The 12155-nt window shown below is 41.4% G+C and overlaps 1 protein-coding gene across 3 annotated transcripts in view; it reads left to right on the top strand.

The window, feature by feature from the left end:
• The window catches only part of drd3 (dopamine receptor D3), a 41606-nt gene that overhangs the window by 13574 nt on the left and 15877 nt on the right, over positions 1-12155 (top strand). For all 3 annotated transcript variants that reach the window (XM_014002219.1, XM_014002217.1, XM_014002218.1), the window contains exons 3-5: positions 1851-1963; positions 6073-6209; positions 11342-11535. In XM_014002219.1, the coding sequence (XP_013857673.1) occupies positions 1851-1963; positions 6073-6209; positions 11342-11535 (444 nt within the window). The remainder of the gene's footprint in view (positions 1-1850; positions 1964-6072; positions 6210-11341; positions 11536-12155) is intronic.

The raw sequence follows: 12155 nt of genomic DNA on the forward strand, positions 1-12155 counted from the left end.
TATATATACTGTATATATACATATACTTTTTCCCTGTGCCATTCCACATAATTACAAATAACTTCGTTTCTGGACATTTATGGTTTGATTTCTTTGTATGTATGGATCACTTGGGTTGTTACCAACATCTGGTGAAAATTTCACGTCATTAGCACCTCTAGTAATATATTTACTGAGAAAAATGGTGACGTGTTCAATACTTATTTTACCCGCTGTTCATGTATAATTAAACATAAATAGTAAACTAAACAAGAATGTCAGATAATTATTTAATCTTCTCTGGTTGCACAACAACATTAGAACTGACGTGCTAACATGTAGCATGCATGCAGAGACTTTACTCCTGTAAACAGCGAGCTGAATCTTCTGCACATAGACGTCATGAAGCGTTCAAATTAGAGTCTAATGGAGGTCACATTCATGAAGTGAATGTCCTCGCAAAAAAACTTGGTATCGGCTCTGGATATCGGTGCTTTTTAAACAAGTATGAGTACTTTTAAAAATGCTGGTATCAGTAGCTTGAAGTGTTAATACCTTCTTCCAAAATCCTACTTAAAATCCTGGATGGACGAACTTTCTGACAGCTCACTCCCCAAAACTGTTCATGCTTTTTAAACACACAACAGTCGATGTCTGGGAGAGGAGAGGTTGAAGTAAAATGCTGCCATAGTTGTCGGAGCGCTTTACTGCATGAACAAACACAAGCTTCTGACCAATCACACAATAGGTTTGTGTGCAGAATACAAATAATAACAAGAAGGGGCGGGACACACAAATCTGACCACAGAATTACAGATTTTTCGGCACACAACTACAACAACGAGAGCGGATTTCACAGGTTTGGGTGGACGATGCAGAGACCTTAAGTCTATGTTTACTTCAGGTCTTGATGCTCAGATACAATTTTATTTATTTATTTGTATTTTTTGCAAGGTTTTTCCACATTATTATTGAAATGCGACATTCATCAGACTCCAGTCTGAAGCATTTATGATTCTGAGGCAGTAAATATGAATGCTACATGTTAGCATTGTGTAGCATGGGACTAGCAGGTCTGTTATTCATTTTACTTGATAATCGCTTTTCAGTCACATGACCCTTCAGCACGTCTCACTTCATTTCACCGCTCCGTCTGACGCTTGGCTTTTCTTTTTTGTGTCAGTGAGCGTATATATACGAAACTGCATTCTTTGGCATTTTGTTTTGCTCCGCTGGATAAAATCTGAAGTAAACAAATCAACAGTTTTGTGTTTTGTGGGAGGTTGTTGCATTTGAACAGGCTGAAACAAAAAAAAGTTGGTGTAAATATTCAGATATGACCCAGTTTTCTAACAGTATTTGGTGTTGAAACGTTAAGGAGCATTTTATTACTGTGTTTGAAACAAGAAAAAAATAACTTGAACCTATAAATATCCTCTGCGAGTCGAGTGARGAGGAACTGCTTCTTATTTACACTTTTGTTTTACAGACTGAACCGCTCCGTGCTCTCATTCTGGATCTGAGTGATTCAGAACCGAGGCAGCTCCTGGATCTCATTTATCTTTGTCAGACAGTTATTACCCGCAGGAGACGTGGGAGATTGGGGTATTGTAGGATCAGCTGTTGGCTTATGCCCTTTCAAAATAAAACATTGCCCTCTTCATGATCATTTTACACTCTGTTAGTGTCGGTCTCTCCGCTCTGCTAACAAAATAAACTATCATGGTAACAACGTCAGAGGAAATAAACATTTTAGAGCTGTAGGCAGAATTAAAACCTATTTTCGATCAGAGTAGAAAATAAGTTGTTTTTCAGAGTATTATGAAAGCGTTCAGAGGTGTTTGTTCAATCTGCCTGTCTGTCCTGCACAGGTGGTCGGCGGGGCGTGGCTCTTCAGCCGCCTCTACTGTAACGTCTTCGTCACATTGGATGTGATGATGTGCACGGCCAGCATCCTCAACCTGTGCGCCATCAGCATCGACAGGTGAGTGTGGGGGGAGGGCCTCGCTGCGTTAAACATTTAAACTCTTTCTGCAGCAGCAGGACTGCATACAGTATATAAGTGACAACAACCAGGAAGCTTCCTGTCCAATTTCCTGAACACTTGTTGGTAAAAATCTGGGGAATTGGGTTGCGTTTGAACGTGTTCTGTAGACGTGCACAGAATATCTACATTATTTACTTGCTTCGTTCTTGTGTCACAGTTAATATTTAATAAGTCTCTGAGGTTTTTGAACTTGCAAGCTGCAGGCGTCGAGAGAACGGCGGAAATAATAAAGTTAAGTCTAAGAGCTGGAGGTGCCGAGGGATCTGTTTAAACAGCTCATAGTGAGAAATGAGCTGCAGAGGAGGACAAGCGCAATCACAAAACTACTTTTAGACCTTTGCTTGAGTCTAAGTTTGAGTTGACGTTCTCATTTATTGTTAAATAATAGGTAGTCTTTGTCTCTGTTACGACCCGGCTCTAAGAGTTGCAACATAATAGGAAACACGACACAGAATGCCAGTTTTAAACCTTTAGGCCATTTATTAAAGTGTCTAGGAGTAAAAAACTGTGAGTTGGTGTCGCCCTCAGTGCTCCATACACTGGATGCGCAGAATGTCTGTCTCATTACCTGGACCACTTCAGGTGTGTGGTCCAGTACCAGATCTGCCTCCACACCAAGGTCTCTGACTGGTCACTGTCCTGTCCACCGTCGTGCTCCCGGTAGACCTTCTTGTCCACCATTTAACCGCCTCTCTCGGAGTCGTCTCCTTCCAGAAGAAAGCTCTCGTTCTCGTCCCGGTCCGTGTGTCAACGTTCAGTCAGTTCCAGCCTTTTTGCACCACCAAGCCATCCTCGTACGCCCCTTTGGTCCTTATGAAGATCGCCAGCATGCTCCACACCTACGTTGGAGTCCCGCTCTTTGACGTCTTCGGATCCCAGCGTACCTGATGCCTTTCCTCACACCAGCAATCACGACTTAGTTCCTCACTGCTCCTTCGGCTGCGCCATCTCGCTGCCTACTGAGCTGCTGCGCTTCAGCTGCTGACTCTGCTGCTCAGCTGTTCCTCCTCAGCAGTTCCTCTGTCACTTGTGCCAACGTCTACGTCTACGTCTACGTGTGTCTGTGTGCCTCTGCGTGCTTCTGCTCACACCTGCACTGCTGGCTGCTTAAGACCGCTCTGACTCCACCTCCAACAGACCTAGAAGGTAATCAGGTAACAGGACGCACCTGCGAATGACAATCAACACATAGCAGGAGCAGGAGCGTCACAATGCAAAATCTTCAAAAACATGTTTCTTGAGACAGATATAAAAATAGCATCAGAACCACATTACCTGCTAAACGCAGCGAGCCGACTGAGATTCTCAAACCAGACCCGCTCCTCTCTTCCTGTCCCTGAAGACCACCAACAGGGTCAGAGACCAGGAACTGTGGAGATAAATGAGTCTAAACAGAATTGAATGTGACTTTTTAACTTTCATCGTGCTGCAGATTCATGTGTGAAATGATGCGTTCATGGCTGGTGAAAAGATGGGAATTCTGAGCTTTAGATCTACAGAGTTATTAGGAAAAGACATTTCTGACTTATAGCTCGTAAACCCTGTATTAAAACACCAATGCTTATATTGACATTGCTGGGATCCAAAAATATTACTTTTTATGAACTGTACTGTGGAATAAATCTAAAATGAGTAGGTTAAAAATTTATGAGAACAAATAAATATACTTAATCCAAAAAGAAAGAAACTTTGTTTGGTAGATTATTTCTTTGTTGTAACAATGCTTCTTGACAATAAATTTTATAYCCTTGGAAAATCTGTTAATTTCCCCTTTAAATTGTGCCACATTTGTAAGGAACATGCATTTGTGGGATGAGCAGAGCTATGTGGGTTGCGTACATAAAAAAATTGCCAAACAGCTTATTTTGTTGTTGCTGTTGACTGTTGTTTTGAGCTTCTGGTTCCTCCAGGTGCTGCCAGTCAGGTGCAACTATAAGATTTATTGCCAAGAAGWTTTGTTACAACAAAGAAATAATCTACTAAACACAAATTTCCTTCCCTTTTTTTTGCCAAGTTTAAAGTATTGTTTAACAATAGCCTACCATAGAGACATTTATTTCAGTACAGTCCACAAAATTAACATTTGGTTCTTCTGGAAATACAACTTCTTGTATTGTTTGTGTGGACTGTTCATTTGAGGTAAACTACTCCAAATTATTGGTTCATGTTCTATAAAAACTACTGGAAACATGTGAATGAGAGAGCCTGCAAAAACTACAGATATTTCCCAGTATCTTTTTACAGAACATTTAGCCATTTTGTGTATTTTGGTTCAATTGAACAGCTTACACAAAAATATTTTTACAACCCAGAAATATCGGCGTAAGCCTGTGTTTTATTAGGGATGCACCGATATGAAAATTTCAGCTGATATCAATATCTGATATTAATATTACTGTTGTGGCCGATAACCGATATTTAACGATATTACACAATAACAAAACKTATTTATTTACACGGTCACTATCATGATCAAACAGATACCACTCGACCAACCATTTCACCTCCCAAAACAGAAACACCAACAGCAACAAGATAGAAATCAATATCGGACAATAATAGCAGTGCAGTTTTACTTACCAGATCAACACTAATGTGTTAAAAAATGACCAACATTGGCTGATACCGATGTTAATGACAATATATCTTGCATCCCTGATTACAAGGGTTATATGCTGTTAATATAAGTTCCCACATCTTTTTGAGACTAATTTATCTTCATAAGGAACATAAAGTGGAGTCCAACCTTCGCTGAGAATGATGTCTTTTTTATCTCGAGGATACAAACCCGTCTCTGAGACTCTTTTACCAGAATCCAACTGGCCAGGCTGCACTTCCTGCAGACGTGTTTTAGAAGTGTTTCTAAACGAGAGGAGCGTAGAGGCTGCTGCACAGCCAGGTCAAAATTAGACAATGTTTCTTCTTTTACAAAATAAAAAATAAAAACTCAACAAGACTGGCATTAAAAGGCTTCTGAACATGGTCTCTAACTCTGAAAAGAGTCCAGTTAGTTAAAGAAATGTTGACATTTTTGCCTCCTCCTTCAGTTACAATTTAAAAGCTTCATTCCTTTATTAAGAATTAATACAGATTAGTTGGCAGACACTTCTTTTCTTTCTTTAGCTGCACGTTGTTGGAAAGCCGCTTCCATTTAAAAACAGCTAATTTGCACCTGAGAAACGAGATTATTTGCTGGTTCATGTTGTCCTCGAGTCAACAACACCGTTACAGCTTTCATGGCTTTAAAGCTCCAAATCATCTGAAGCAACCGGCAGCACTCTCTGCCGTATGCCATTCCTCTTTTTTATCTTCTTAACAGCCTTTTCCTTTTTATTTATAAGTCCACAGCGATGACCACTGTGCAACAAAATGCTCCRCAGAAGAAACTCTCCCATCAAACTCAAGGTGAAACCAATCGTGAAAGCTCTCCCGGGTTAAGGAGCAGCTCGTGTTCTGAGCTGGGATTCKGGATTTTTACCACCACGTTCTTTTCTTTCCGCTTTTGTTCAACATCAAACGACGTGAGAGGAACAGAAGAAGTAAAATCGGGCGTTTTTCAGGTTAAAGTTTGTGTCTGTGTGGATTCAGAATTCTCGTGGCGTTTTTTTTTTTTTTTTACCCCGAGCTGGACCGCAGTAATTATTCTGATGAGAATAAACAGTGATGACAGTTATCTGGCTCTAAACGACATAACATCACATCCAGTTTGGGTTGAAGTCCAGCATAATTGCTGTTTCTCAGCCGCWGCTAAACCCAGTTTCCCCTGTGCTCATTATACATTTGGTGGTGTGGAGTAGAGTCTGCTGATTAACTCTTAAATCAAAGCCCTTCCTGGAGTTCTGCTGAATATCCAGATTGTCTCGAAATAAAACTAGCTCTCTATTTTAGGTTTTGTTTCATCTCCTCTCTCTCTCTCTTTCTCTCTTCCTCCCTCCCTCCCTCCAGGGGGGTATTTCTGGGCATCTCTAATTATTTTCATTTACTGTCTTGTGTCAGCACGTTTTAATGTCACCACCCACACCTGTGCATTTTGTGTGCGTTTGCAGGTACACAGCGGTGGTGATGCCCGTTCTGTACAACACCACCCATCGCTCCAGGAAGAGGGTTTTTATTATGATCACCACGGTGTGGGTGCTCGCGTTCGCYGTCTCCTGTCCCCTGCTCTTCGGCTTCAACACCACAGGTCAGACCAGATCCTCGAGAACTGCTGCTGCTTTAGCTTGGCTCCACAGTTTATAGCTGTGCTCATGTTTGGTGCAGGATCCACTCGTGCAAAAGAAAGTTATTAGTTGAACAACATTACAGTGAGCCCTGCCTATCCCATCCCGTTTGCACCTGTGAGATCATGGAGGAGCAAAAAATGGCGACTAATCAGGGTGTTGGTTCACAGCCGAGTGTGAAGAAGGTGTAATAAAATTAGTTCTTCTAAGCCTGAGGCCATAGTTCTYGACTGGTAAAAGGTGCAACGCCTCCTCTGGGTCAGCGGGGGTTTCTTGTTCCAGAATGATGGTAGGATGGAGCAGGAGGTGGATCGATGTATCAAGGACTCTTTTTCWGGAATGAGGGCGTTGCTTTGGTCAGTCGTGGTGAAAGAAATGTTGAGCCGAAAGGAAAAGCTTTGGATTTACTGATGAGTCTACGTTCCAACCCTCACCTGTGGTCAAGAGGCATGGATCMTTCCAATAAGTTGTTTATTATTAACCTTTATTTAACCRTTTAACCAGGCAAATCCCACTGAGATCACAGATCTGTTTTGCAAGGGAGGCCTGAAGGCAACCTATTGTATGTGATTTTGGTTGTCATGACAAAGAACAAGATCCCAGATAAAAGCGGACGAAATGAGCTTCCTTTGTAGGGCGGCCGGGCTCAGCCTGAATGACAGGGTGAGGAGTTCCATCATCCAGGGGGAGCTCGGAGAAGAGCCGCTGCTCCTCYGCATCGAAAGGAGTCAGTTGAGGTGGTTCAGGCATTTGATTAGGATGCCTCCCGGATGTCTCCCTTCAGAGGTGCACGTTAGAGGCTTATGTTTTTGGGGAATCCCAAAAGTCACGTGACTCACATGAGGGTCAACTTAAGGCTGTGTCTCACTACAAGATTTTAAAACAGTTGGACGATTTTCAAAGACTGAGTGAGTCCACACGTGAGGATAAAAAATCATGGATATACCAGGTTTGGTCCTATAGTGTGTGGTGTACAGCCTCACGGCAAGAGACAACACACCACACACGAAAAGATATTTCATTCATGAACATTCAGATGTCAGATATTAAATCACGCGAGACTTCCTGAAATCTCGCGAGAATTCAGATGTCAGAGGAAAAATCTCACGTGACCTCCAGAGAGACGTGCGTTCAGAGTAAATAAACATTTGAGACGAGGAAGAAACATTGTTGGTTGTTTGTGGACTATTTTTACCAGAGAAAAAAACAATTCCATGGGACTTTTAACATCCAGCAAACTTTCTGGTGAGTCATGACAGTTTTTTGCCTTCTGTATTTTGGAATCCCCTCTTTGTTTACATCACCTCGCTTTCTGATTGGCTACATGTCTCATTCACAGTCTGAGAGCTGGGGTGAACGTCACATACATCGTGATTTCGGGCCAAAAAAAAATCAAACATGTTGAATATCCCCGATTTGAGGTCGTAGCGGTCCCAACGTCCTTCCGAGCCAACTAGATCACTCTTAACCCCCCACCCATGGCAGGACTATCTGCTATGATTATCTTTAGAGCCATCACGATAATCTGGACTTCCTTAACATTGTCCGAAGGGCAAAAATCAGCATGATTATATTTCCGTGTGATGCAGACCTTAACTGTTTCTCACATGATTGGGATGGTACGGGATAAAAAGTTAGCAGGAGCAGACAGGAGAAGAATCCAACCAATAGGACAAAAGAAAGAAACTAGAAGCACTCAGGGAGTGCAAACCTCCGCCAAGGCAGTAATAGAGTAAATGCGCAAAAGGAGAGATGGAAACACATTTGCGGAATAAGTTCGGACATAGTGAACATTTAAGCAGGCAGTAAGCACGGGATTTCTTCCCGGTGGAGTCCAATGTGAAAATATAAAAGGTCAAACTCGTCACCCAACGTTAATTATCGTTAAACTGGTCCCAGATTAAGCTCCTAAGTTTACATCAGTCACATTCCACCATGTAAAACGTCTGTGTTATCCCCTTTTATGAGTTTGTACTGGTTTGACTGTCTTTATAAACTGCTTCCTGGTACAATCAGCTCATGAAGCGAGTCGGGCTATTTATTTTTTATTTTTTCATTTTGAAGTGAGCGATTGAAGYGAAATACAGCGTGTGAGCGCTTTCGGCACAAACACTCCCACGAACTTCAGAGCAATCACACAATAAAATTCTTATGTGGAGGGGTACCAGACAAGGTTGATCAGCTGTTCCCGCGGACAGTCCAGCTTCGGCTCGGTTGCAGCAGGACCCTCCTCCCGCTGTCGGTGTCCTGTTGTTCCCGTAACGTGAAGAGAATCRCATTTCTTTTTCAACGTCTCCAGACAGCATGTAATGTTGATAACAGAATAATCACAACTTTCGTGATAGTAGACATACTGGGATGTGAAGTCCCAGCGAGTTAGCGAGTTGTACTTCCTGTTTCCTACAGGCATGCATCTGATGTAATGACACTGCGTAGCCTGGCTGATTTGCTGGAATTAAAAGATAAAAAATTCCTGTATCCGCGCCATGATCCGGAACGTCACCAAAATTTAATGGTGTGTTCCTTGGGCCAGTACCCACATGTGGTAAAAATGTCATGACAATCCATCCACAGTTTGTGAGTAATGTTGTCCACAGACAAACATTACATCCCCCCTTAGCAGAGGTAATAATAATAATAAATAAATCATAGGACCGGCACTGCCATTTAGTAGTTTACTTTTAAAATGCCTACACTGTAACGCAAGTTAAAGAACTACACGGCCCAGAACTCAACGGTGCTTCCAGCTGCTGTTTTCTGCAGGAATTCAAAGAACAGCAGCGAGCGAGGGAGCAAACACCAGCGGAGAAACCAATGTGGTAATAATTGATTTGCAACCCAAAAGTCAGCAGGAACCATCCATTACGCTCACAGAGCTGTCAGRAAAGGAATGGGAAGAAGATCAAATCAAAGTCATTCTGCTGCCTAAAGACTAAATACTTTTTAAACAACAGGAGCGTTACAGGAGTGGGACGGGACAGGAATTGTACGTGGAAAGTGCTGCTGGGGAGRGGGATGTCAGAGTTTCTCTCCTGGACCAGACTACATGTTCAGATAAGCGGTAGAAGATGGAGATGGTTTTAGAGATGCATTCAAAAATTCTTTCTTGTCTTTAGTTGACCTTTGTGATGTCTAAGGAAAGGACAGCAGAGGTTTGTATCTGCGTTAAGAAGCAGTAGAGATATCTTTTCATTGAGCAGACAGGATTAAATATGATGTTAACGTCATGTTATTCAATGCATGATTAGTGAGAGGAAAAAAACTTTCAGCCTCCAAACTGAACTGCAGAGCCCCACATTTCTCTGCAGCATCCATCACTTAGCAGAAAACTCTTGTGGTAATTGCTTCAAAACAACTTAAATGTTTGAACATCTTGAGATTCAGTTTGAACATTACCATCAGCTCAGCTAATAAAGAAGAGCTCATTTAAACAAATTAATGGTATTTTTGAAAATGCTCTGCTGCAGATCAAGACATGTAAAAGTCGCTCGATGAAGGTGACCAAAGTTCTGTGTGCGTTTCTTCAAACTGACCCCTGAACCACTCAGTTTTTTTCAAACTGATGAAAGTTTCATCTGAATGAATCGAATAGGAGAGAAGCAGCAGATGAGGACACATTTGTCAGAGGAAAGACAGTATGGACGCTGTTAAATAGGACATAGAGGTAGTTGAGGACAGAGTAAAATGAAGGAGGATGACTCCCTGTGACCCCTGAAGAAGGAACATCAGAAAGAACAAGATTTGCTGTCATGTGTATTTTTTTCACGCACAAACACAAAAATCTTCATATCTAATCAATGAAATAACAAACACATTAATAATCTGCTCGCGCCAGTTAAAACGTTTGTTTAAAGCTCACTTTGAATCGATGAAAAACAATAGCTGTTGATTGCAGGATCTGTTGTTTCGCTTCGTGTCGAACGGCTCGATTCRCGGTCGATCAGGTGCAGAGTGTGTTGTTGCTTCTGGGAAGCAGTGAATTAAACAGTAGTTTGGCAGGTCGGACAAAAAAATAACATTAGTTTAAGAATCTAGAAAGCACAGACTGCAGTGGATTTTGTGGTATTAAAGGGGTCTGATTAATTGCACATGTTAGCTTTAATATGTTACTTATTTGTTTATTCTACTAAAAGTTGTTTGTGATGGGTGAAAACTTCTAATTATTTAAAAAATCTGTTTATTACATTTTTTTTACTTAAGCACATCACCATTTTGTTACTAACACGTTACATTATCGGGGTTACACTGATGATGGGTTCCAGTTCAGACGAAAACACAAAGAGTCAAGACTAAAAAATTATAATGTKTGACAGTAAAATTATATTTTATATTTTTTGCACTATAATGACAGTGATGGAGCTAATGCTATATTGCTAATGTTATTATTAGCAATATATTATTGCTATTAGTTCCTAAGCTAAAAGCTTGGGAGCTAACACCATATGGCTGTGTCCAAATTCAGAAGCTGGGTCCTCCAAAAGACCCGGCCCACCTAGAACAGGTGGGCCGGGTCCTTAGTCGACCTCGAAGACAGGAAAAAGTGGCTGTGAATTTGGACGGTCTAACCTTGACTTTATCTTTACTCCGGCGTACGTCCGGTAACTAGCAACCGTGACAGCATTAAACAGAAGCAAAAATTGATTGAAATTAGAAAAATATCCATATATATTAGTATAATTAATATCACAAAACAACAAAATTAGCCTAAAGGCAATATTCCATCCATCCATCGGATCTGTCCTTCTTTTCGGGGCAAAGGAAGGACGCATTTGTCGGCTGCATCAGAAGAGTCTTCAAATTTGGGCAGCCTCTGTGACGTAAGCAACCGACAAATCCGGCCTTCAGAGGATCCAACCTCTGAATTTGGACAAAGCCTATATTGCCATGCAGTAAAGGTTTTAGCAAATAATGTCTAATGTTACAACTAGTCAGTGATCCTTTAAAGTCATGTGGTATTGTACAGTTTACGCTGTACAGCTACATTATTTACAGCTCCGTTAGCTCAACTGAGAGATAAATTTCTGGGATCAGAGGTCTGTTTTTATTTTATTTTATTTTATTTTTTTACAAACACATCTGTTCATTTTCACTGCAGAGGACCCCAGAGTGTGTTCCATCTCCAACCCGGACTTTGTGATTTATTCCTCCGTGGTGTCCTTCTACCTGCCGTTCATCGTCACTCTGCTGGTCTACGTCCGCATCTAYGTCTTCCTCAGGATGAGGAGGAAGAGGATCACCTTCGGGCAGGCCAGTGGGAAAGTGCAGCCTGGGTCCACCCAGCCGTCCATGGTGAGGCGTTATTTTTATAAAWGTCTTTTTGTTTRTTTTTTGTTGGTGTTTYGACATTTACAGWACGATGGTACTATGGCSCAGAGGTAACCATTAATAAGGTATTCATAATTATCTGTTTAGCACAAATTTAAATAACACGTGACCATTAGGCCATAAACCTCATTTCCAGTGGTGGACTCAGTTCTGTTAGCCTACTAACAGCTAAGAGCCGAGCTAACTTTTTGTTTAGTAGATTAGCATTTTGCTAACTTTGGCAATCATTACCGTGTATGAAATACGTGTTTTAATATGGTATGTCCGAATAAACAGGATTCAGCTGGATTTCTTCTTTAAAGCTCTATTTTCAGTCCTCTGACTCCAATTAGGCTCTTTCAGTTCTCAGCAGCACAGGCCTCAGCGTACAACCTTGGGCCAAACCAAAACAAACACGGGAGCTCTGCTCTGAGTAGACACTCTGCAAAAACACTGACAACTTCTTTCTACTATAATAATGAATTGAGCTTATAATGTTCATCCCTTCCTGGTTACACCCCAGGAGGTGTTACCTTTTACGTCAGACGTCAGAATGTCACTCAGTTTTGTTTAGGCTAAGAGAAAGAACACATGATAACACACCA

The sequence above is a fragment of the Austrofundulus limnaeus genome, unplaced genomic scaffold (genome assembly GCF_001266775.1).
Source record: "Austrofundulus limnaeus strain Quisiro unplaced genomic scaffold, Austrofundulus_limnaeus-1.0 Scaffold12, whole genome shotgun sequence".
NCBI lineage: Eukaryota > Metazoa > Chordata > Actinopteri > Cyprinodontiformes > Rivulidae > Austrofundulus > Austrofundulus limnaeus.